Genomic DNA, 26955 nt, shown 5'->3' with positions numbered 1-26955 from the left:
TCTGCCCTCCATTGTCAGGGGAATCGGCGGGCTACAGGAGCCGAGCCATCCGGGAGCGAACCCTGACGGGGAACCTTCATGGAATGTAGCCCCGGATCGAGCCGAGTCTCTCCACGAGGACAAGTCACGGACTCGAATGCTCACATTCCGACAACCGAGGCGCTGGCCACTCGACCAGATCGTCGGCCCGAGTATCCGCTGGATCTTTGAATTCAGAAATGGAGGACACCGTCATCAACAGTATGTACACATCAACTCTACGGCATTTCAAGGGTTCCGCCTGCAATATGGCAATATATATCTTGTCTATGCTCCATTTCAGGAGGAATTCCATCAGGGCGGACTCGGAATGTTCGTTCCATGGTCTTCACAAATCCGACGACTACGAACGATTCCAATGGCTTCTGGAGAGTACTCAGGGGCTTCCTCTCTCTGGACGTACAGCTTCGAGCTAGGCTAAGAAACTCCATTTATTCTGAGCATCGGATCGCCCAGACCGCGAATATTTCCCGTCAATGTGATCCTCAGAGGCACGATGATGCGACAGCGGCGGGCGCGAGCAATTTTCGTGGAATCTCCACTGGGAAGCCCGAATTTCCTGTTTGACATCCCCAACATCCAGACCGCAGGGTGAGGATGGAAGTGTGGAACGAAAACCGCTGCTCCTCCGGACTTGGGGCCGAATGTTCGTTCCACGGTTTCGGGATCGATGTTCCTCGAGTCTAGACGTCATGCTTCGCGAAGGCTCGATCATCGCTCTTCGGACTATCAGTCATTGAGGGTTTATATGGGATCGTTTGAAGACAGACTCGTGGTCGAGTGGTCAGCACGTCTGCAGCCTCTCGTGCAGACGTGTGCGCTCCGTGAAGAGCCACTCTTATTCCTGGTATGACGCCGTTCGCTCGAGAGATGGCGTGGGTTCGACGCCTGCTGCCTGTCGAATGTGTTCACGAAATTCCCCCCGGAACAGCCTGCTCTCGGCCTTGATTCGTCGTCGGAGTCAGTTCCTCATCGCTCGTCGGTGATTTCCGGGGCCTCAATATAGAACACATCCCTCCATTCAAGGGCTTTTAGGATTTCGAGAGAAGGCACATCGGCAGAGGAAAATATGAATGCTGTCCTACGAAGAAAATAATGAGACAATACGGACTCGATGGGGCGGTCCGAATGGGCCTTGGGCAGTACCCTTAGGACCATTCTCTGACCCCGGTGACTTCTCTACAGTTTTCGCCTGAATCTTTTAAGATGGTATTGATCGAAGAATTGTGTGATGAGTCGCAAGCTCCGCCAGGCAGACAGGAACCGGAACTGACCAAATTTGAAGTAAATTTTTTTGCGCACCTTCGCCAAATCGGGACCGCGACTTGCCGACTATGAAGGCAGAGCAGTTTCCAGCGTCCTTCGAAGCTCTAAAATCTCTTCGCGAAGTCGGCGAACGAGCGACGGGCACTGAATTCGTTCGACGGCGGATTGACATTCCCCAAGAGCCAAGAGTAGCGATTCCATCAACCTCGAATAGGGGCGGCCTCCCTATCACGTAATCAAATATGATAAAATTTAAGCAAATAATTTATCATTGATAATGATCAAGGGAGGATCGCATACATCACTCAGTTCGATGTTCGGCATTTCCGACGTCCACGTTGTCGCGTACCAGCGGTTCGCCTCCCTGCTCGATGGTGAATGCCCACGCAGAAGACGCGAATGCTGGCTTTCTCGTGTTCTAGGTAGAGCTTGTGGTCAAGCGATTTCCCCCTACTATCCAGTGAGTGCGCAGAATCATTTTTCGTAACTTTTGGATTTATTCGATGTAACAGCACCTACGATCTCAAAATTTTATTCATCGTTTATCGACATTATTTGTATGAGATGAGGGTCGTAGGGCATTCAAGCTCGGAATCGATTCCGCCTTGAATTCGTGGTGTAATCGCGACTCTATCTGCGAGGTTCTCTAGAAATGATGAAGTGCTCAACGTAATATATAGGAGATAGATCTGTCGGTTGCATCTTGATTTCATCATTCGAGGAAGGTAAGGTCGGAAACTCCATCAGCCAATCTCGCAGAGATGATGCGGTCATGGAACATTGTGACAGGTGAGCCTCAGATTCTTCAGAGGGTCACTGTAACTCGTGATCACTTTCTGGTTCGTAAGAGAATCACGCTGGAGGTCTCGTCAGAACTTGATTACTCTGCATTCTGAGGCATGTGACGTTTCGCTCCCCGGTCTCGTCAAATCGTATGTCGCAAAGATGGCTCAGATCGAAATTCCTCTTTTCCATTGACAGCGTAACCTTTCGCCTCGCTGAGAAGACTCCACTTCATCAGTGGGTTTCGACAAGGTCAGGTTTCCGTAGTATCAGAAGTACAAATGTAGTAGGAAAGCCAATCGTCAGCTGATCTTTATCAAACGATGGGTTGGAACGAAAGAACGCTGAGGAGGAATTCAGCATGTTGGGGGAGGGATAGTGATCCCTCGTAGTTCATCTTTTCACGTAATTTTGCCATCCTGGTGTGTAGGCATGGGAAACTCGATTCAAATCTGCCATTCGGAAGTGATCAGAATTTTTTTTCATTGAGGCGGTAAGCGAAGGCACAATTCGGAGGAACCATTCTCGGTCCTCGAATCCCGGGAACGACTGTTCAAGACGGTTCGATAGAGCGTCCACGACTGACAAGCATTCATCGGCGACGAGATATCGAGAAAACCATCTCAAACGCACTATGCCCCCGCCACCAAAGCCGAAGTCAGCGAAAGCTGCGTCTTCCGCAAGCTCTAGCAGGTTGCCTCGCTGGCTATTGATTGTGGTTACGGCAGCGCTCAAGAAGCGAGGAGACCGTGAAGAGTTTCCTCGAGGAGAGAGCAAGAAAGCTTGCCTAGTTGAGGGCATCCGGCGAGCGGACGGTACTGAAGTTGCGTTTTCCGCGGCGACATTTGCGTAGCGATGCCAATCAGCGAAATATGAGTCGGACAATATTACTTGCACCCTCATCAACGAGGAGCGCAACGATCCTTCCTAGATGACTCAACCGAGAAGGATCCTCTCGAAAAATCTAAGATTCATTGTCTTAGTATCACAATAGAGATCAAACGAAGTGAAGCTGGAGAGAGAGGCGCATCGTACGTGTCTCCGGTAAGGCTTAGCTTGCGATAGGAGAGAAGAATTAGTATCACTTCATTCTGCCGGTATCCATCTTTTCACAAATCGTCCTTAGGGTGATGATGATTATGACGATATACGAGTGAGGCGATGAACGATCTGTTTGGTCGAGTCTATCTCATCGGAGTTATTGCTGCTGGCTACGTTCTTTCTGTTTCAACAAATAGTACAACAAGAAATAGGTAGTCTTTACACCAGATATGTGAGCCGTCGAGTCGGAAGAAGAACAGTGTAGACACTTCAAAGGCAGCTTTTGGTCTTTTCTTTCGATTTTTAGACTACCGATTTTCTTCCTAAAGCTGCGTTGGCGTCCTGATGTATCTGATCCGGAGTGAACTCGGATCCTGCCGAAGTGCGGCCGCAGTGGTGGACACCCCGTTCCTCTTCCTGACGATTGTATGTTCCGGTGGTTTTGGAAAAGTTTCTGGCTTCTAGTCTTTGAGCAGCTTCTGGGCGCGCTGGTTGGCAGCGCTGATCCTCGACTCGTTTGATGTACCCTGAGGTAAGGTGGGATGTTAGTAGAAAGGGTTAGACTTAAAGAATGAAGAAGGGGACAAGAATAGCTGGACGAACGGATCACTCGACCCGGCTAAGGGATTTAGGTGGAACGGGTGGGCTCCCCGTTGTATTCCTCGATCCGAGTCTCACATGTTGCTTTAGTTTCTGCAGTGCGGTCTCCGATTGAATCAGAATGAAGTCGGGGAAAATAAATGGAAACAGCGGAAGCTGCTGGAAACTAATTCTTGCTAAGCTGCCAATTCCACATGCCAGCGTCGAGCTTCGTCGAGGAGCCTTATCTCGCAGCCGCTGCCACGAGTTTCACAAGCCTCTCCGCGATTCTCACAAAAAACGAGGACCCTCCATGTCTTGGGATTGCTTCCGTGTGATCATATTTTTTCTCGGGTATTTTGAATCCGAGATCTGATCGGCACATATTGAAGAGAATGCTTGTGAGGGCGATGTAGAAGAGAGAACTATGACGACGTGTGCTCCTAGTGAGAGCGGCGCCGAAAAAGCATCGCCTCTGATTGGAACGCCGTCGCCATTCTCATTCGGTCATCATACATTTATACATACATACATGTATCTGACGCAATCATTATTGTTCAAAAAGGCGGGGTCCGATCCCTGAACGCACCGAAGACTCTCCTCCTGCTTCCCGCGTCTGAGTCTCCGCATCATGATCTCGATGCGGGTCCGCTCACTCTGCACTCACTTTCATTTGCGGTGTTCCGATCTACGATTATCTCGGAGGGTAATATCAAGCGGAGCTCCCGGCATGCAGTGGAAGCGGTGCTCCGGTCCTTCCTGAATAGCTTTTTGTAGCTAGCTGATAAGTGATATCGTGATATTTGGCATAAAATACTCAATATGCGATCATCTGAGCGAAGCAGTGAACGTCGTCGTGTGCATAGAATGTGAAAGTCGAGCGAACGAACACTCGCCCCTCAGATGAATGGAGGATTCCAAGCGAAGACTGTCGAAGACTGATGTCGAAGAAAAAACGAGCAACGTCCTTCATCACGTAACGTTAGAAGCGATTTATTCCAAATCACAGAAAAGAGGGGGAAAATTCGTTGATATTCAGTGATAGGTCAACTAAGAGTCCCGACTTATTTCTGCATCATATGTTAAGTACAAAAAGAGAAACGAATAGGATAGAAGTCTCGGTTTTGGCTTGAAGCGAGCGAAACTAGGTGGCCGTCCCATATCCTAGTTTTCACTCGAGGCTCTGCGGCGCACAGCCGGAGCATACCGAATAGAAAGGGTGAAAACCCATGATCTGAGAGGGTTCCTCTGTGTATGACAGCGAATTCACAAAAATAAATATATATATAGAAGTACTGACATCGGGAAGCTCGTAGAACTCCCATGAGACCCCCTCCCCCGCCTGATGATCGCGGCCTGGATTCTCGATAAGTTGAAAGGGAATATCAGTTCCCCTTCAAACTTGATAGAGGGTCCCAGTCAGTATTTTCGAATTAGGACCCGATCAACGTGAAATCACAAACGAACACGTCGGGACTCAGCGTCGAACGCAACCGCTCATGCTATATTCGATCGAAGTCGTAGTCGTCCCCGATTTATCCTCCTACATACATACGCTTTCCCTATCTAATTGGCGAAACTCATCGAATAGACCCTCCGTAGAGAGGCCGCGAGGGGAGACGACGACGATGATTTGAGAGAGGGAATAAAGAAGCCGCGATCGCCGTGAACGAACAGGACGAATCCACCCGAAATACTTCAGGACTCCATCACAGGGCGCCACAACAAACAGGACAACGTTTTCTCTTTCCATGCGCGAGAAAGTTCTCGATAGAAGGAGATTATTGCTTCGATAATTGAGTTCGTAATCAGTCTTCGCAGGCGTCGCGTCCGCCATCAGAAGACCATGCATCAGGGTCAGCGAAGCTTTTGCGATTCTCGACTGGCTAAGCGAATCCCTCAGCACCTCTCAACGGGGGAGCGTCCCGGTCACGGCGTGCTCCGAAGTCCCACATCTCCGTCCTATATATTTTCCCGTCTACGTTGTATTCACCGATAGTACGACGACGATGACGACGACAGCTTATCGACTAAGCGACCCGGCAAAAACACCCGGCGAAACCGCGACCAAAGCCGTTGGTTCGCACAGTTCGATTAACGAACTCGTAGAAGAACGATATGTTCCAACAATTTCTTGCTGTCTCCCAATACTCTGCATACATAAACACCGTCACGTGTGGCATCGCTGGCTGGTAAAAATAAAAGTCATCTTTCCCTGTCATCCCAGAATGTTTTTCTCCCTGTCATTTCGAGGAGGAACTGGGCACCTCGTATTTCCTAGGTCTAATCCTCACGATCCGATTGTGAGCTACATGTATAGTACGGATCACCTATCGTAAATCTATGTCCAAGTGCTCTGCAATATTTTCGACATGGAAACAAAATCCGTCTTAGTCCGACCGGCTATTCGAAATTGTTCAAAACTGCTGCGGCTGCTGCACACGCTGCGAATCGGGTGCCTGATAACATGCATATTTTAAGAAAACTGCATAATTTCCTCTCTGAACGTGCCCATTGCTTTCCTGAGGCTTGCGGAAGAAGCCGAAAAAAAACAGCTCAACAATTACACCCGAATGGCGAATTCTCGGGTAGAGTATAACGGCGGCGGGTACGCGAATAGCCAGGAATTCTGATCATGCCGCGTCTCATGGATCGAAGATCACCGATGGGAACTCGAAATATGAGCACGGTATTCTCATTTTTTCGTCGATTTCCGGTACACTGCGTGCGAATGGATTAAGGAATGGGGAGTTTATTTGCAGCGAGGTCTGCGAGCGAGGAGCTCGAAAATTTCTCCATGAAAGATTAGCCCTAAATTCCGAAGACATGCTCCTGGGTCATCTCGAATCGGGGCGTAATTTAGAAACGAGGGTTTTCCCCTGAGAGCGCTGATGAAATATCTGACTTGAGCCGATCATTCAATTTCTCTGCGGAGAGCAATGATAGAACGCCAAGGCAGCGATTCGCTTTCGAATCCTTCTGTCTTCCGACGGTGTCGTGGAATTCCAAGTCCTGAGTTGGTGAGATTTTCAGTGTTGCGCCATGCCATTCCAAAAAGCTCAAACTGAATATAGCGTTGCGCGGAGGGCGGTCGAATCAAGTCTGTTTCGGGGCAATTTGCGAAAAGAAGTTCTCTTGGGTAAGGTCTCGGAGGGGTCTTGGGCCTTGTAGATATCAGATGAGTCTTTAAGAACTCAGCAGCTTCGAGGTCTTCTCCTGCGCCACCTTGACCCTCATATTGACCGAGTCCGCCTATGAAAAAAGAGTGAAGATATTTCTTAGCTCGGTTCGACGACGGCTCGCGGATCCTGTTCCAATTCAGAGCTTTCAGTGAACAGACAGCTAGGTGAGAGCATAGATTCCTCTACGGAGATTTTCAAGTCTAGATCCCTAGGCTCCGGAGAGCACGGCTCACTGAAGAACCGACGAAGATGGTCAGATCTTCCAGGCACATGACCAACGGACCATGGTACGATGCGGGGGTACGACGACATCAACATTGGGGACACACCGTAGCATTAGTCATGATGTCATGATGCACTCAACCTGAGTGTGAAATGGGCACCCACACGCCATTCAGGGACGGTAGGCTGGTCGTCCCATCGAGTTAGTCAGAGGGGAGGAATGGGAAGAAAGTGAACTCAGGAAGAACACCGAGCAGAGGCCCCCACCGTTCTCTTCACCGCACTAATTATTTCAACTCGGTTCCAAAATGAAAACCAAGCGCTTCGCCATAGATGAACCTTCAACCTCCATTCACACGGGCCGGTCCGGTTGAAGGTCAGAGCATGCAATGAAAGATGCCAGACGATGATTACCGGAAGCATGCGAAGAAGGAAAGTAACTCCTTGAACACCCCAAGCCCCGAATAACCGAAGCGAGATTTATAATCAGAAACAGGCGAGAGTGAAAAGAACAAGCTCCATTCTGATCGAGGAAAGACCACACCTGAGAAGATTGTTGGTGGTAGTAGGATACGTTGCTGGTAAAGGTGAACTTATGCATTCGATTGAGGACTTCAACTGGGGTTAGTTGGTTGGTCGGTTGGATGAATGGACTCACAGACACACACGCTTAGTGAAGGGGTACACAGACAAACATATAGACGGATAATTCCGTTCGAGAATGACGGCACGACGTAGAAGACGCCGACGTGTGCGAATACAGATGCACCACGGACGGGGAGGAGGACGAGGATACACGCAAAGGTCTCGGTTTGTCGACACGGTGAATGATACGACACGTAGTGACGACATTCCTGCTCTGATTCTTTGATGGGGATCACGCTTACCTTTTGATTTATTCTATCAATCTGGTGGTTCTGCGACTCAATCTCGCTTCCCATGTCGATAGCCATATTGCGAAGATTGCCGATCATAGTCGACACTTGTCCCATGTTATCCTCCATCTCTTTCTCTCTATCGTCGTTGGTTATTCTGGAAGGTCGATCAGAGCTCGTCAAAAGGATGTAATTGTTCCTTTCCGTCTCCCTCGGCTTCCCGGCTCGGACTTCTCCCGAGATTATCAATACATCCGAAATCTATTCGTAGTTCCCGCTTTCATGAGCTTATCCAGTGCGCGAACAGAGATTGTCCTAGGAATAGCCAGGATTCGGTCATTTTTTGAAGGACCCAGCCTCCATCAAACTAGCCCCCGATAAGGTTCACTCGAAGGTCGGCGACTTTCGAGGTGAAAGTCTGCGCGGGACGGCGCCTCCCCTCTCGGACAAGCTGAAAATCTTGAGAACCCACCCCTCAGCCCTCCTGGCCGCCGAGAGTCCCGGCGGAAAGGTCGCGTCTAATTAAGTCGTGAACTCCCGAGCAATCAGGGAATAAAAACACCTTCTGACGTAGATACACTCACTTGGCGATGTATCCTGAAGTAGGTCCCGTTCCATTGCGGTCGTCCATGACGCGGGCTGGCTGGCCGTTCACTACCTTGCCGTCCTCGTTTTTATTCCAAGTGCTGGCATCCTCCTTGAACTCTTTACCCCTGGGAAGGAGATATGCAGATCACATGAAATCACCGGGATCGACCAGCAAAGACCCGTCGTCCTTTCGATAGGATGGTCTTGGACCGCGCCGCTTCCGACTCTTCCGCGAGAGCACAAGCAGAGCTCGGATGGTGTGGAGAAATATAATGCCATAATATTTGAGTAAGCCCTGCGAAAAACCCAACCGGACGTATGCAGCCGACGCTCATTCAAGAGGAGTTTGTCGCAGCGAAACGACGCGACGGTTTATTCTCTTCGTGATACTGGAATTCTTTCACAAGGCGGATGACGTTTCGAAAACTTCGCGTAAAGGTCAGCAGGTATTGCGATTCGGGCGAGCTTCCCCCACCAATTGATTTCGAGCAAATTTTAGACTCGGTCCGACAGGCGAGGCCCGAGGCAAAATATCGCTTTCGAGCTCCACTCGGTTCTATTCAGAGTTGGAGAATAGAGATGGTCTGTGAATTCCCTCACAGGTGAACATCTCTCGTGAAGCATGTAGCTAGTTCCCAACTGTGCCTGCTCTCAAAGAATGATAAAGTTCGCCCTGAAAGTTTCGCAGAACAGGCAGCTCAGTTGTGACCGACGTTCTCGGGGAACTCCGCAAGTTTCGCAAATGCTATCTCTTTCATCCTCTGGTGCAACGTCCAAGTGTTTTCGACGCTACGAAATTGCGGGCATGCACGCTCCTCGCTCGTAATGTCCTGAGCTCGGTTTTACCGTTGCTCGCGTCCGACTCCATTGAGTGAGCCTCAAATCGGAGGAACGTGTCTCACGGTATATCTCGATCGTCGACAGGGAAAGTTCATTGTCGACCCAGAGCTCGGGCGAGATCCTTCTTCTCGACAATATCCACGAGAGGTCCGCGTGCTTTCCCGCATGAACCTCATCCTCGAAATGATCGCAGCCGCGGGAACGCGAGGGGGAAGAACGGAACCGCTGAGATTCCGTTGCGCCCCCACCCGATCCATCGCTCGCTCCCCGCTGACTTGTCTGACCTTGACGTGCACCGCAAGATTAATCAGAGGAAAGAATTCAAACTCACTTTTGACAGGGGCAAACACAGATACCACAGCATTTTTCCATTCCAGTCAAATTTTTCTCGGCTTCCTTCATGTCGGCGTTGATCTTGTCCATATCTTCTTCGATCCGGTCGAGTTGCTCTGGAAGAAAGGCGATTTCTTCATATTTGTCCGTACTTACTCCTGCCAGGGACGCCGGCAACTCGAGTTTATTATTTGCGTTTCAGTTCGATTCCCCGGCGAGGTCATACTCGCAAAAGAATTCCGCATCGCACTTCCGGTGTTCGACACATTGACAATCCCGTTGATGGATTGGAGTAATACCTCTATACGGAGCTTCCATCAGTTCAATAAGGTGGAGGCGGTCCCAAGGGCCTCTCCGAATCACTTCGAGTACCATTTTCATTCTTAGGGTGGCTCGAAATGGGCCTCGGGAGTTATTGGAAGAATTCCCTCCCTGCTCGAAGGTTCTCGAGCGGCTGAAGCCGATCTTGAAGAGGATAGAGTTTTGCCCGCAATCCAAATCGAAGAATTCCGGGAGAAACACGATCAATCGGAAAAGTTCACCGAACAGCTTACTCCGAAGGAGAGGAACAAACGCTACATTCCGTCCTCGGGAATGAGTTCCACGGATTTATGGTTCAACCTCCGGCCAGGGCTGCCGTCGGAGAATCAGAAATCGTACGTATTCGAGTGAATGTCAAAGTTGTGACAGATAAGTCCTCGCGGACTTGGACCACCGAGAGGAAACATGATCGGTATCACCCGCCCTCAAGAGAAGCAATGAGACTGATGCGAAGCCGTGGATCACAGGAACTGAACGTTCTCGACGGGGCCCGAGCAAACCCTATGATTGAAGCGCCGAGGACCTCATCCCTTGCCTCAAGTCGCCGGACCAGATGCACCGCTTCCAAAGTCGTGGTCGAGCAAGCGGCCTGAGGCCATGTTTCGAATTTTGTTGGCAAGATATTCCTGCTCGGCTATTTCCCGGGTGAAAACTCAACAGTCCTGTTTGAACAGATCACTGACACGGACCTCGCTCACTCGGGTTTCATGAAAAATCTAAGGACTCATCTCGCGATGAGGAGAGCAGTGAGCAGCTCGAGGGGAGCTGCCTGCATGGCGGCTCGAGGTACGCAAGTCAAGCTCATAATCAGCCTGATTGCGACAATCAGTGGAGAATCTCCCCCGGGCGTCCTTGAGCGGATGGTCGCTGCTGTGAGCAATCTGTTCCTGTATCGCGCTTGCCAGCGGGTCCCGTTGTGACCGCGTGGCAATCAAATCTTGCGAAATTCGAATCCTACCGGAGCGCGGGAGCCTCGCCCACATGAAGTATCGCAACACCTGTTCTCACGCGGAGTCGGCGCTCAGCATGGCCTCACGCATTGGATGAGAGGAATTGGAACCGGCGACACGCAAACGCGTGGCTGAACGTCCGGCTGAAGAATCATGAGAAGCTTCCTCCCCGAAGACATAGCTCCGCGCGCTCGGTGCCCGAACAGGAAATCTCGGTGATGCCGGGAGAACTTCGCAGCTGGACCCATATTTGCGGAATTCATCCGACGTGGCTTCGAGCGACGTAAATCATCCCTAGTGAATAATGGAAAGTAATTCTTGTGGGCAGCATCGAGCTGCTACAGGTTCTTTGGATGATGGCTGCAGAGTATTTCTTGTTTTTTCCAAATCAAGCTCTGTGACCGAGACAAATGGGTCTGGGGAATCATCGCGAGATGAAGCGTGAAGGCTCGGAAGCTCCCGGAACAACATACGGCGACCACAGAGCCGCGCGGAACGAGGATGGAGACCCCTATCCTCGCTGCTCCGCTCCGGAGCCGAGAATGATTCACGCGTATTTCGTGTACCTGCAACAGAATTTCCATAACCCACGCTGGGTGATCGAGAGCGTCTCGAATCGAATCGTAGAGAAGCAGCTGCCTGAATCAGAGCAGCGATCGACGCATCCGCCCAAATCAGGGCCGCTAGCAGTAGACGGTTTCGCGCGGACGGTTCGCGCCTAAAATCCCTCCCCTAAACCGAAATATGTATACCTATCAAGTGGAGATAGCCTCGGATGTTAGTCGAACGTGAGGGAGGAAAACTCCGGAAATCCTCATGAAATTCGGATCCGGCTGCACAATCCCCTCTCTTGCAAACGAGGTTTGAAGTACACGGATCCTCGAGAAAAAACGAGCAAACTCAGCTGCCTGTCGGAGGCCGTTCTCTGTGGACCAAGATCACCTCCTGCCCACGCAGAAGATGGTTCCGCCCACGAGTAGTTCTCAGAGTGCGGGATTCTCCGTGAATGAAAATTCCCATTCAGGTGCAAATGGGCTGCTTTGATAACGGCAGCGAGCTATTTATGAGCACACAAGTCAGAAATCAGTGAGTGATCTCTCGAGTGGGACCATTCCCATATAGACCAATGGGCAGTCCGAGCGACGGCGCGGCGCAAGCGTCGCGTCTTATGAGCCAGAATTTGCCGAAACTTCCGTCAACGATTGGAACCGTCGTTGTCCCGTCAGTTTTGAAATTCTGAGGATGTCTGGCGCTCACGTCGGTCAGGTAGAAACAAATGTGAAGTCTGTCCTCGCTCAAACCAGGAATTCATCTTCGACTCTATTCAGCTCCTACCGAGCCTGAAAGCGAGAGGAAGTCCTAAATTTTGGAGCCTCGAAACACGGTGCGAGGATACGACTGAGATCTGCATCCTATCCGAAAAAGTGATCTATTCGAGGATTCCGGGGATGCTCCAACTCTTTGCTCATGTGGAGCTTCGCGTTCGTCTCGGTCCAATACTTCTCGCTTCTGAAGGATTGCCTATGTCCTATGTCCCAACACGAGAATTCAAGCTCTAGTGGCAAGCCTCTGTTGGAGGTCCGAGTTACGTTGTCGGGTGAGTTCTGCATGCAGAATCAAAGCAGATCACGGTGAATTATTCCGGAATACGAACACATTCTCCTCGGATTAAATATTGTGGAAGAATCAGAGCTTCCATAAGCGGGTCGCGACAGCTCACAGCGTCGACCTGTGCGGACTGTTGGTGACCGATGAGAGGAGCGACCCCAACTTGAGGCCGAATCGGGATTGGCTGTCGTTCTGCTCATGACAGAACCCCAGGAAAGCGGTCCAGAGCTTCGATCCCACGTCGAAAACGGGAGCCGAAGGGATCCGAAGGGAAAGTACTTTGAACACCTGACACGAGTTTCATGTTTCCAGGAACACTCTCATACGGCCTCCCACGTCAGGCGCGGAATTCTGGCGAGTTGTTCCAATCTCAGGCTCTGAGCAAAACAGATGTCATTGAACCGTTCTCGACTGGAAGAGAAATCCGTCGATGCTCGTATTCCTTTGTTGTAAGGCGAATTCGTTCCTGGAGGGAGCCGTCACGGAAACCCTGACATCCGCCCCGCCACCAGATGGAGAAAACGGCACTAGCGGCGGCGCGGCGTCAGACTAGAAGAATTGCTCGCGGTCACGACTCATAGCGGGATGTTTCCGCAGTTCCCTCTGAATTCCCTGGAAATAACTCAAACTCACCTCCTTGTTCGTCGAGAGCCACAAGTGTTCGAATGCCGGCTTCTTTGCTCTGGAAATTAGTGAGGGTAGGATTAGTATCAAGACAGTTCTCCGGGAATTCTCGTCAGAATCCAGCATATCCACGACCGGATGAGCAGACGGCCGCTGAGGAATTCATCGGAATGCTTCCGTCGAGAACCCTATCTGAATTAAAAGGTATATGTGATAAACTGCCCCGAGGTTCTGACGTCCCGAATTCAGGCAGTGTCCTCGAGATCGAAAATTCGGCAATGGGTGACACGAAGGAAAGGAGCTTCGCGACACTGCCGGGTCGCTGCATGATGAACTCGGAGTTCTTCCGGTGTCGAGCTCCGCACAGACACCCATCTCTATTCCGGAGGGAGTGCGACGATGGCTGCTCTAGCATAAAACCTAATGGATTTACGAGCTAAAGAGAAGCGCTGAGCTACAACATGGAACGAAAACAATACGGAAAGATGAAGAGATATCACAGCCAGCGAAGCGAGCATAGAGCTGGGCGGGGCAAGACGATTCTCGCCATGCCGGCTCAGGTGAAGATTTCGGCGAGAATTACCCCTTGAAACCTCGGGGAAGCTGAGGGATCACTATCCGAATCCGAGGCCTTCTCGAGGAATACCACGGAAACCAGGAATCGACAATGTTCGTTCATAAGATATTATCCGGGAGAAATCGACCAGTCTGACCCGAAACAATGGGTGATAGCCGCTCTCACCAACGCAAGGGGCTGGAACAGCCTCCCCGATAACCCCCCGGCCATCAATGAGCGATGAGGCTCGGAGAGGCTCTTGGTCTGCATCTGCAGGAAGTTCTCGGTTGAGAAGTGGAATATTTCATCATGGGTCATCAAGGACTCACCTTGCAGAACCAGAGTTTACTCGAGTCTCTTTCCGATAGAGCCGAGATGGCTCAAGAATTCTTCTGCTTTTCGGACCGGCCTCACAGCCGAATTTCAACGTCCCCGGCACTCAGCAAAAGAAATGCACCGAGATATTGGAAAAGCGGAAGAGCCTCTGAGGACAGATCCCGCTAATAGAAGTGCCCGACTGTACATATTACGACTGCGACCTGCTCTTTTCGCCGGGAGCGAGGTTCGAACCCTCCCTGACGGAAATATTCGACGAAAGCCGCTGCTGAGAACCTTGCTCCCGCTCGACCATCGTATGTGCGAGGAAGGGGTTCGCCTATTATGCGGTCGATTGCATCAAGGCTCCTTCCTGACCATGTTCGCCCCCGGCTCCCCGTCTAACGTAGCAACAGGATTAATCTGGTCAGACTCACTCCACGCGACACCCATATAGAGGAAAAGTGGGGAAATTGGGGCCATGGGTCAAGGTAAACGACTCGCATAAAGCTAAGCGAAGTCAGGACCATCTGACAAAGAGATCTGATGACCAGAGTCATTCGTTCATCCTACGCAAGACTCCCCGAGCGCATCTCTTAATAATTATTAAGATTATAATCTATCACAAAATAAAGGAATCCCAACTATCGCAGACAGCAGGCTCTCGAGCTGTCTGAGACCAGCTCACATTCGAATGACTTTCGACAGGGAAGCGCACCGAGGCTCGAGGTTCCATCAGCAGGACCTCGGTTTTTCCGAGATCCGATTTGGGAGAAATTATCTTGTCTCCCACAGTCGGTACTCCTGTGACTTATTTGTCGAGGCAAGCGAAACGTTCTGCTGTATCTCAGCACAGTCTTCGGAAATTCGGGAATCGGAGATGCCCCTTCGATTCGAAGCAATCTCCTCCTCCGGGCGCTCGCGCTCCCGCCCGCACCGGATGCTAAAGGATTCATGACCAGCGGTAAGTACGGAAAGTTTCAGCTTTAAGGCTTCCCCGCTTCTGGAACCTGGATCCCACACATCCCGTTTGTTCGCCGGCTGATACCTCTCATGGCTTCATGTCATGGAGCATATTTCCGATTCGCCATGGATCGGGCATCCGGGGGATTTCCAAGCGCCACCGGGAAATAATTCGTTTCCGATCATCCGCTCGGGAAAAAACCAAAACCTCTAGCATCGGAAATCTTTGGAGAATCCTCTCTGAGTGAGAGTTATCTGAGCGGACTCTCCGCAGCTGCAAATCCTGTATCTGCGCCCAGCGAAGAGCCCTGAGATCTCACTCGGTTGCTACGGCAAAAAGTTCGGATCCTACACGATACGATGCTTACGCTGGTGGCAGCGAGAAGGAGTCTGATAGAAATTCAGCATAAATAGGCTTTCAAGCCTGACGAACGGAGAGAGATATGGAGCTTGCCCCAGAAGCCGAGGTATGTAAATGAGCTTCGGGAAGCATCTCATCAAAGAGTGGCTCACTGCTGGTGGGGAATGCTCTCGGGTATGGCTGGGTACCTCCTATGTGTCCTGGGGAAACGAATTCAAGAGGTGCGAAAGAGCACAAACAATTCAGGGATTTCCTTCGGAATTTCCTAGTCAGACATAGCGGTCAATGGTCCATTCCCTCCGCCTAGCTCCCGACTCCCTCACTCATCCAGAAGTCTGAGCGCCAGTCTAAGGCGGGCGAAACAATAGCTCTAGTCCGGAGGCGAACATGATTTGAAATCCCGGGACTTCTTCCCCCAGCGTACAGCTTCGATCTGTTTCAAATGTCGGCGGATTTCGATGGCGCTCGACCATTTCCTCACTACGACCACCCCTCGATCGAGCGTGTCCAGCAATCGTTTGTATAAGGAGCCCTCCAACAATGGGACTTCGAATCCGAGCGAGACCGCCTGCCAAGTCTTGAATATACGGGGGGAGCACTTCAGCCGAACGGATGAGACCACGCAACGAGTTTACGTGTGGTCAGAATAATCATTGTCGGAGTCCCGATCAGGCGTCCTCGAACGAAATCCCGCACTCGTTCCAATCTGACCGCATCAGATGCCGCTCTCTCGAGTAGATCCTGGAATAACTAGTCAGCGACGCTGTCCTCGCATGGACATCGTTTAGATCGGAGCTCGTGACGATTTCATGAGCCGAAGCAGGAATATCTAAACGCGTTCCGATTGTGGAGTCTGGCAGGGCTGATATCTTCGTAATGAGCAATCTGCATAGGGCTGGATTGTTGCTCTTTCTCTAGAATCTCTTCGTGAAGGAGAGGGAGCAGCGGCAGCAGCAGCAGCTTGTAATAACTGCTTCTTTCGAGAGCTAATATCTTCCCTGATTTTTCCCCACTACTTAATGTCCCTGAGGGCAACTACTAATTAGGACTTGTATTGATTAGATATTTTTCCGAGACTCACCTCGTCGCATAGTGCGAGCATGCGCCGTGTCGACTCGAGAGACTGCAAAGAAAAACACGAAGTTAGACTCAGGATGACGAGATCGGGCTCGGAAAAGTTCGTCGATTGAGATCTGGGGTACGAGCTAATGCCAGAGTTTCTCCGTCGGACGCTTATTTCACTCGAGATTCGTTCGGGAGCGATCGCTAGAAGGGCAGCTGTGGTTCCCTTGAGATGACCGGAAGTGTGCGGTCTGCGGAAGATCCTCAGCGTCTGGTTCTATCGTCCAGGGAGAAGATATCGGATAAGTATACCCATATCTATTCCATTCGCCCTCCGATCCATCCGCAGTCGTGAACATCTCCTTGGATATTACAATGCAGATATTCCATCGTCGATAGCTTCCCTTCGACACTGTTTTCAGAAGTTATCGAAATGCTAATGCGGCTAAGGAAAATTTTGCAGGGCGAACCCAGCTCCAAAAACTAATCCCTCCAGGAACGTGCGAAACATTGGATGGAATGTCGATTCCGCTCCTCCGATCATTTCACGCGATTGTGAAGCTCTTTTGAGGGGAGCCGGCTGTGGATGTTCCGTTGCCAAAAAACTCCGAAACTTTGACATACAGCGTCCTCTTGTCGAGGACCAGGAATACGCTCCGATAACGTCGAGCCGGAGACCGGGTGGAGAATACACTGCCTCGAGCAGCATCTGATGAAACTGATCCAATTTCCCTTTCCGAAATTCGGTTGAAAAAGCATGCAGGACAGCGGGAGCTTCTCGTCGGTAATCCGCAATGCCGGAATTCTTTGAGGGGTCTGTTCTTCGCTTCTCTTTTCACCAGACGGTAGACGGGACCCGGAACGGCGATGGGAGCGATTGCCCCGGTGAGTCGGGGGAGTTTCCAATCGGCCGAGAGATCGATTCGCAGGAGAAATCTAACGTGAGCTCTGCCTCCTATGATTAGGAAGAAGTCAATTTAGGCATCGCTCCGTTCAGCAGGAAACCAGCAATGCTCTCTCCAGCCGGAGATAGACCTCTGAAGGGTGATCGAGTAAATATACTCGAATAGGAACCGCAAACTCGAAACGTCATGCCTCGCTTGGCATTGCTCCAGAGCAGAGCTGCTTGCGTCTCTGTTCCAAGTCAATGGAATCGGAAGGATTCTACCTCGACGAGACTACCTGAATAGGAGTTGGGTACTTCTTTTGCTGGGGCCCCGAGTAATCCCGAATTGAAAGCTCCCGCAGAGTTTGCCGCCAGCTTATAGCTTGGAGGAAGGGGAGCGAAAACGTCAGGGGAGTCGTGGGGGAATCCCCAAGTCTACGAACCGGATGTGCGGAACAGAAAACGAGTACCTACATTCTCCTCTCGAACGTGATGACGACTGTTCGCGCCAGCCGCGATTTATTATTCCGATCGTTCTTGAGACGCGACTTTCGAGAATGCATTCTCTGTGGGAGTCTGTAAGTCTGCACGACCTCAGTGTCGGTCTTTTTCTAGCGGATCCAGCTGCTCCCGTGCTCGAAAAACTCCGCGTTCCCGGGGCCGAGCTTTCTATGCGCAATGTGAAAACCGATTTTTTTGACACGGTGAGCTCTCGAGTCCAACAAGTTTGAGCCCAGATCAGAAAACGCCTTCGGACGAGAGACGGAGCTTGTCGGTACTCGCGGGTGCCCACCCGGCTTCCTCCGCCTCCCGAGCGCCCGTCTGAGAAAACCCCCTCTGAGAAAGTTAGCAGTGCATCCATTGCTGACAAGCCAGGTCCATTCCAGCACGTTGGCTTCCACCGAATCCGCAGAACACTCACTATGTCTATCCATTCTCGTTTCGAGGGAGCACGGCCGGGGGAAAGAGCTCTGCGTAGTCGGAAACGATCGCCATGCGACGCATCGATTGGGCTCGAATCATTGCTTCCCTCTTCGTTCCCTCATCCGAACGATACTTGAGAGATCACGTTCCCCCAAGGCGCTCCGTATTCATCTCCCAAATTGTATTAGGCATCCATGAGGGGAAGAGAAAGGCTCGGGAAATTCCATGCTCTGTGTCTCTTGGCCAGTGTGCCTCACCCTCGCTCTGACCCAGCCTAGGAGGCGTCCTCACTCCTGATAGCATGACGTCTCACGCCTCTCATTGAGAAAACAGTCACCACCGCAGCCTGACAGCCAGACTGTAAATCAAGCGGCCTAGCCTGCGAGTGAGCAAGCAACCCAATTAAGTGAAGACATGAGAAAGCTCTGACGTCAAAGAGTCTAGCATCAAGACTCGGGACTCTATGCTGCCCTGGGCTTAGGACATTTCCTGCTCCTGCCCAACGGGATCCAACACAAGTCCCTTCGAATATTAGCCCGTCCTTTTCTCCCCAACTTCCTCTAGAGCGCCCAATCGACGTCCGGCTTCAGACTCCGTGGGTCGAAATCCCATGCATGCGGCGCACGTTGTCAATCGCTCCGGCAAGATGCGGTTCTGAAACTTCATGAACGCAGCGGGAGCTTGAGTGGAACTTTGGGATAATTCCATGGATCCGCGGCCACGGGACTCTTAAAGACTAAAAAACTCCTTTTGTGTCATTCAATCATATATCATGATGAGCTCTCGTGTCCTGGTTCCGTTGCTCAACTCCTTGGTTCCGTACAAGAGGGGAGGGCCCGACAAAAGAGGAAAAAACTCGCTTCCCTCCGATTGCCGACGTTCGTCAAGCTCACGGGTAACGCTCTAGCCCCTCGCTTCATCCCTGTCATATGAAGGTGAATGTCCCCCCCTCGCAAGGCTTCATCCGCATCCGCGTGGCCAGACATTTCCCAGCACAGTATCGACATAAAAGTTCGCTCCCTCGAACATCGAAATTTGAGCGAGCTCATCGAGGAGCTCCCATCTTCTCTTCTGCCCGAAGCGATCTCAGAGCAATCAAAGAGCTGTGTCGAGCCTCAACGGCCATCCAGTCGACTGCTCCTGTGGGTGCAATCCAACGAAAGAAGCGAAAAAACTAGGTCGGACTGTCCATCGATAGAGCATATACATCTGTCGAGGGGAGCCCTGTCCGACGACAGCACCGTGCTGTCCATTCAAGATTCTCGTAAGGCTTGGATTACAGCAGGGGCATCCTATGGGACAACGGTATACAGTGGAAGGCGCGGGTCGATCGCGGCGATTCTCCCGGAGAACGGTTCTCTAGCTTCGATTAGTGAGAAGCTTCCGACTTATCCAGACCTTCTAGCGATCGGTCTTTGTCCACCTCGAGGCGGAGGCTCAACGAGCCGGCGAACTTTGTGGACATGGATGCCGAAGTGATAATGATGGGAAAAGTCGGGTCATTACTTCCAACCTCCACTCGATCCAAAGGTGCTCTATCAGGTTGCCGAGCAACACTCCTCGAGGCTAAGAGAGTGCCGTCGATGGACAAGATCTCCACAGGCGCTCAGACATATAGTGCCGCAAGGGGAACTATCTCTTCGAGGGGGAGGGGAAAGCGTGAGGGGGAGCTTTGGGAAATTACGATATACGGGTCTTACAATGCTAAAATTTTCTGGGATCGATCTCGAACCCTCGTCTGTCGTCGACTTCAGAACGGAACTCTCGACCGGAGAGGAGACTCATCCTTATTTTTCCCTATTCCTTACAAATGACCTGAGCATAGTTGGATTTGCGGTGATCCTTTTGAATGCTCGCTCGAAAATGTCTCTGTCCAATCTCCCCACCTTCTCCATGCGGAGCTCGTTCGGCAATGTTCCGCAGAACGGCAATCCGACCAAAGAGAAATCACGGAACATATGCACATATAAGGGTCTCGAGGTCTCGCTCTTTGTCGGAATTAAGGCAGGTTGGGAACCTTGAGACGTGCGAGGAACTTGCTCGTAATGGTTCCTTCCGATAAAATCTCCGGAGGAAGTTCGCTCTCCGCTTTCCCGATTTTACAAACTCATCCGAATGGTTCAAAGCTGTCTACAAGCCGGCTGCTAGAAGCTCCTATTTTTAGTTGTCCTTGGAAGAGGTCACGATTGTCGGCTGTGCTTCAGCGTGGCGGCCTGTCGATTCGGCCGACAAAGCTTGTCCGGAGGATGCCTACTGCCCGGATGCCATAGCAAGTATTCCCTCCGACTCGTTTCTCTGACTATCATCCTTGAAGTCCATCTCCAAGTCCAGCGTCCGAAACTTTCAGCATGGGATGGATACTGATCTCGCCCGATCACGTTGTGGTCGAAATTCGCCGACGCGAGAATCCGGGTCTAGATAGGAATTTATTCTCGAGTCGCCTCCTCAACAGTAGGAGGTGAGAAAGTACCGCACTTGGAGAGTATTATTTCGGCTTGGGTTCGGGATGACATCTCGGGCGACGAGCTCCGGATACCGAAGGACAGGTCGTCAATTCTAATGAGGAGATGGATGGAAACTTCTCTGAATGAAGGTGAAGATTCTCTCCGTCCAAGCGGAAGAATCCCTTTTGAGCCCTGTGCGGAGATCGGAGTTTTTCGGGCCATTGATCATTCAATCGTTCTGGAAACTACCGTAAACGGGGCGAACGAGAAGCTCTTCGGCACTTCGGAGCATCAGCATCTATCCAATGGATTCTGGCGACTCCCACGAGGATTCCTGAGTGTTAGCAAGGCGTTCCAGCTCACTAGTCGGTGTTGATAGAAAAACACTAGGGGGAGCTCCTGCGTCGGATAACCCCGAGGGATTCCTAAAGCACATCGAACTAAGCGGCAAGGCCACGCAGCGAATGCAAGAGTAGAATAGCGGGGGCTTTTCTTCCAAACGGACCACCGACGTGAAAGGTCATCGTGGGATAGGGGTTACTTTTGAGGGAGAGGAAAATTCCACTCGAGGAGGGTAGCGCAAGCCCTCATTTGGGCGGCACCCGGCTGGAATAAGGTACTTCGGAAGGAATTCCTACGGAACGAGGCTTCATATTAAAAGTAATTTGCTTGCTGTGTCGATGCAGCGGAGCGTTCGGCCGGGTTTCGATCGATTCCGTATTCTGTTGCTGTTCGAAGGAGCTCGTGGGAGGCTGCTGTAGTTCCCGTCGATAGTCGAAACCACGTTCGTGGGGATTTTCCATTGACAGATTCGACCGAGTTTACCGCCTGAGTTCTCGCGCACAGAGTTTCATCTCGCTGTGATTTTCACGCGAGAGCCCAATGTAAGTTTTTCTCTCTGAGCTCGATAATAATCAGCAGCATGAGTCCGCTCGCATGGCGTCTCGCTCGGTAGGGAACCTCGGATCGATTCCTCGACCCCATCGAGGTAGATTTTTGCGTTTCTATCATTTTGATCGCGGGAGCGATCGCGAACTACCGCGCGTTAGGATTCTCGAGGCTCCATCCAACCACCACAGTGGGCTGGTCTTATCGCGATCATCGTGTCCGCGAAAGGGGCACAAAGTTCTGAAGAGCGATTTCATGCAATCATTTTGGACAACCCCCGAGAGCCAGTCTCCTAGACTGACCTTGACCCTCCCACCGGAGCGTGGCACGGTCTGTGGTACAACAGTCTGTACGGACGGCTCTGCATGCGGAAAAGGGCTCAGCTTTGCTCTCTAGTCGAGCGATAAAAATGACGGTTCTCTATTCCCGGAGCTGCCGCTGTGTGTCGAGGGCTTCGCTCCTGCCGGCACAGCGAAGGAAGAAAGGATTGCTCTTGATTGTCAGTCGTCGTCCTCGTCGTCGCATCATCATGCCATCTTTCCCGCTGACACTTCCGGGAAGTTCCCGTCCGAGCGGCGAGAAGAACTCGGAGCGAGTATTCTGGGGCGACCACCCCTGCCTGCTAATTGCTCTCCTGACAATGATGGCGATGATGATCGAAAAACTGACAACTATTGCATGATTCTACTCAATGGGCGGCTCCATATTATTCGAAGGAAGCGACTGAGTCGGCAAACACCGGCTCAAAGAAACCGAGGGATGCCAGGTACTAGTGGCTGGACGATTGGCCGGAGCGTATCCGAAATTCGCCCGAAATAATGCCAGGAATCATGAATCCTGTTATTTTCCTGTATGTTTCGTGATCATGGGAGTTTCCGACTCGCAGGGTACTAATCACCATGAGAGAAATCTCTCCTGTCCTCGGAGGAGGCCATCGATGCCGATGTTTGCGAGGCCGAGAGATGAATTCCCTTCCAACCTCGACGCTCGTGACGATATCGAAATATTCAGTCTGATCCTATCGATTGCTACGCCTACGAGAAGCCAATACAATAACTCTTTAGACGAGAATGCTATTCCTCCGATGCATCTAGCGCCGCTTCTCCAAGACAAATGAACCCAGCCGAGGGTGTGACGAATGTCTCTGTATCCTGGGATACCTCGAATACTTCTCGATCCGGGTCCACGGTGAAATAGAGTATAGCATGTGAAGGTCTCCATTCATCACGCACAGCACGAATCGCGGCGGACTCCCTCCTCGGTCCCCTACCCAACAGGTCGAGGCGCGAGCCTCCGCTGCTGAGTCATTAGGGGAGCAGTCGAGTCGGAGCCGGTCTCCATTGAATCAGAAACGTCGAAAAATAAATGAATCCACAAGTCCTTCTGTCCGACCGGGCTCCCAGGCGGGGAATCCATAGCTCGCTTGAAATCTCGAAGATAATAAACTCATTGAACTCGGATTCCCCCGGATCGAAGGTTTCACAAGACGAACTCTGAATTTTTCAAAGCAAGTTCGCCCTCCCCGGTGAATCATGGTTCGCTCCCTGAAGATAAATATATCCATCGAGAAAGGATCGGGACAGCCCACCAAGTACGAAGTAGCTACCGATCAACATTGCGTGAGCCAGGTCCATCGAAAGAGAATTGCTTCGAGTCGAAGAAAGACTAGAAGAGCCACTCGCTGAGGAGAATGATAGCGGGCAAGCTTGTCACAACTTGAAAAGCTCCAGGGACCAGGGAAAAGCACCGGGACCGCAAACGGAGAAACCAATCATGATGTGTACCCGGTCCGCGAGTGTGAAAATAATTTTCTTAATCTGTCTGAGTCTCAGGAGACCCGGGCACTGGTCTGAGCATCCTCACAGGGGAAGCATCTGCAAGAGCAATCGAGCACGTACTGCAGAAAAATCTCCGGAGAGGAGAGCGCTTTTTCCGTTCCAAGAATTTCTCCCCTAAAACTCCCCGCTCCCGTCTGCCGGATGACGCGACGGTAATGAAACACGTCCGCTCCTCGCTGTCGGATCGCCAGATTTAGTGACAGCTCCCCGTGACAGAGAGGAGATGGAGTTTCCCGTCTGTCCATTCCGATAATTTAAAGACGCGAGAAGAAGGCCATTCTGGACTCCATGCATGTATCGTTCTACTATAAGGGACTCAGATCCATATGAAGGTATCTGTCAGAGCATCAAGGCCTTATGCCTTATGCCAAAAGTCTATAAGGTCCTGGCTTCCGACAATGAATTGCCACACTGTCACTCTCTACGATGGTTGAGGAAAAGGCTGGATATCATTGTATTCACTTATACAATGGAACTTATAGTCTGTGTCTCACTCAAAGGAATCACGGGTCGGTAATATGGACCAGACAGAGTCAATTTCCTTCTGTCGGAAAAATCACAGACCACCGGTCGGCTGCTGGCGGCCTGGACGTGAAGTTGGCGGCAACGTAATAACCGTCACGTCATTGCCGGGTGGAAGCCGTATAAACTTTAATCATACCTCCCTCCAACCGTACGGGATGCAAGCACGATGCTATTTTGTGGCTGGCTCTGCCATGGCTCTGCAGACTCCCACAGGTAAGGATGTCTCAGGCTCGACATGGCCTGAGTCGGAAGGTTGCCGGGAGAGCCCATGAGGTCATGAGATGACGCGAGTGATGGAGGTATTCGAGGTCGCGGTCGAAATTCTGCGAGGCCCTCGCGATCTCCGTTTACGAGCGTTGGGAGGATGACTCCACTTCCGAAGCACGGTGCCCCCAATCGGGGTTGGCTCGGACGGAGTCTTTACCAGACTAAAAGTTCCCACCTCCGTAGGTTTGGGCCGGTTTTTGGATAGACTCCGAGTCCTGGGCAGATATTCAGCGCTCATCCCATTTCTCTGTGACCAGTGGAATTCAGTATGAACTATTCAGATTCGAAGAAAATCCCACCCATGAGAAAATCAGGTCTGGTTTGGATCCGAGGCACGCTCTGGGAGAGATCTGTCGGAATTTAAGTGGGCATACGAGGGAAATGGGTTTTGTTATCTGACCGAGATTCTCACGAAAGCGCCCGACTACAGCAACGCCAGAGGACGTCTCCCACAACAGTCGGGACAGACGTCGACGATTCCATCGTTTGCTGTCTTTCCCTTCGCTCGGCAAATGCGCTATGCGAAAAACATTTGCATTTTCTCCGCACGTGTGCTCCGCGACGACCTTCGTTGGCGGCGGTGTTCTAATGAAGGATTTCGTCCGTTGCCCCGGCCAGCCTACGAGCTCAGCCGGTCTGGACCATTACCTAATTCACCGCGGTCGCGATTGGATTATTCTCTTTCTGAGTCCTGCCCGCTTTTCTCTTCGGAGAAATCCATGTCTTCCTCGTCGAAGATTCGCTCGTTTGCCCACGATCTATGCAGCATGAATGCATTTTGATGACAGGACATCGACGGATCGCTAATGACCCCCATATCGGCGAGGACCAATCTCGCAGAGTATCTCGGCGCGGCCCGGCCTGCAAACACTTCAATCAGAGGACGTTTCATAACTCAGCTTGGCGAACGGTCACCTCAAGCAGCTGGGGCTCACTCATCATGATGACGCGATTAACGAGTCGCATCCATGCACGCACTCATTCCATTCAGCTAGTACCGCGAAGTGTCTCCGATTCAGACAGCGGCTCGTCTCGTTTCCCTCGTTTCTCTATGTCTGAGTCCGTCCTGAGCCGGCCGCGAGAGATGAAGCAACTTGAGCATCATTGGGTTTTCTTGATGAGCGTCGCGCCTTCACTCTCTGAAAATCTTCTATCGATGCTGAGGCATCTACATGAGGGAATGATCCTCAAACGCGACGGAGAACCACCCTCGTGATTGAGGCAATTTTCCACTACGGCAAGAGGAACTTACGTCTTGAGCTCCATTCGCTATGCGTTGTTGGAGTTGTTCTCCGGACATGTCATCCGGCTTCATGTTCCGGAGCTGAGTCGCCTCATCCTCCGGCTCTGGCTCCGGCTCTTTTTTACCGAGACCGCCAAACATGTTGCTGGTTTATTCCGCCGTTGATGTACCACAAATTTTAAAGCTGATGACTCAGCCACGGGCTGATGCTCAACACTTGGCTCGAACGATAAGCCCGTTCAGTAAACAGACCTCCCTGGTAACTGATCCTACCCTCGGTGCAAGGGTCGGGGTTCGTTGCTCGAGAGTGATCGTCGTGATTTGGATATCACTCGTTCAGGTGAATTCGCTTGTCGCAGAAAATGCTGGAGCGACGATAAACAGTGAGACTTCGGATTTTCTCCGGTTCGTTTTATTCTTCCGCCTTCGTTTCCTTCTTAGACCTTCGCTCGTTAAACAGATGCAACCTCGATTGGGTGTAGTAGTACCGATGCTCAAGCTCGGCGGATGTTGTGGTTATGTGGAATCGTGAGTGTTCGAACCGGAGTTCGTACTCGATGAAACAGATGAATAAGTGAGACGTTTTCGTTTTCGAGTTCACTCGGAATAAATGACCTCAGAACTTCATCGACTTTGTGTTCGATACGTCCCTTCAGACGTAGAACGGAACCTTCAGGCGACGGCTCCTGTCGAATGGATGGGAGTACACCTTTCTAGCGGTGGAATTTCCCCGCGTTTGTCGTTGAAGCTCCGAGAGCTCGATTCGGTCTGGCGTCGTGGTTCGACGTCTAGCGATCGCGACTATTACAGAGCAGAATTCTCATTGAATTCCGAGGAATGCGGAGAGAGTTGATGATGATAATGATGAATCACTAGTAAGCCAGTCGCCGACGACGCTTGTCGTCGGAGACTTTTACAACAGGCTTCAAGCACCGTAATTCGTAGCGGAAAGCGAAGCGTCGCTGCCTAAAGTTTTCACATTTGAGGCCTTCGTGCCACGAGCTATCGACGCACAAGAAACAGCGGCAGCGAATCCTTCGAGCGCCCGGGAGAACACCTCGTGGATTATTTCACTGTCGATCTCGATGCCTTCGAGCACTTGACGTCAGCCAACGAGCGACGAGGCCACGGGTCATCTCGAAGGCTAGTTCGCTTGCTCGCTAGCCCGCTGGCTCGCTGAGATCCGCGGCAAGCACGTCGTTACCGACGTCGAGGGTGGGTTCTGTGTTTTGCCGCGGATCCACATTACATATACATTGCGGGGAGGGATGGAGGGAGGGTACGAGAGAGGGCAGATCGAACAGCTGGGGCTTCACAATGACGTGTCTTGACAGCATCCGACAATTATTCAAAAGAGTTTTATATCGACTGTGCCATCATTGTGAGCTGCGAGCCCTGAAGTCGTAGCTGGGCTTTGATTGCTACGGGCGAG

General features: G+C 51.3%; 1 protein-coding gene across 1 annotated transcript; it reads right to left on the bottom strand.

Moving 5' to 3' along the window:
* Positions 1-6050: 6050 nt before the first annotated feature.
* LOC100897616 (synaptosomal-associated protein 25) lies at positions 6051-25770 on the bottom strand. The gene is made up of 7 exons (XM_018641830.1): positions 25533-25770; positions 16528-16569; positions 13261-13309; positions 9747-9864; positions 8572-8700; positions 8000-8144; positions 6051-6960 (listed from the first exon to the last, which is right to left on the bottom strand). Exons 1-7 carry the CDS (start codon positions 25662-25664, stop codon positions 6895-6897), a joined length of 681 nt encoding a protein of 226 aa, XP_018497346.1. The 5' UTR covers positions 25665-25770; the 3' UTR covers positions 6051-6894.
* Between the last annotated feature and the right edge of the window lie 1185 nt (positions 25771-26955).

Source organism: Galendromus occidentalis, unplaced genomic scaffold, assembly GCF_000255335.2.
Source record: "Galendromus occidentalis unplaced genomic scaffold, Mocc_1.1 scf7180000076319, whole genome shotgun sequence".
Classification (NCBI taxonomy): domain Eukaryota; kingdom Metazoa; phylum Arthropoda; class Arachnida; order Mesostigmata; family Phytoseiidae; genus Galendromus; species Galendromus occidentalis.
The sequence above is the reverse complement of the archived record's forward strand: the minus strand, read 5'-3'. Positions and strand labels throughout refer to the sequence as shown.

Excerpts from the sequence above, each read along its gene's own strand:
- LOC100897616 (XM_018641830.1), bottom strand. The coding sequence starts at position 25,664 with ATGTTTGGCGGTCTCGGTAAAAAAGAGCCGGAGCCAGAGCCGGAGGAT. Across the intron at positions 16,570-25,532 it reads TAGCGAATGGAGCTCAAGAC|TCTCTCGAGTCGACACGGCG; the intron begins GTAAGTTCCTCT and ends TTTTCTTTGCAG. Across the intron at positions 8,145-8,571 it reads ACTTCAGGATACATCGCCAA|AATAACCAACGACGATAGAG; the intron begins GTGAGTGTATCT and ends TCGACCTTCCAG.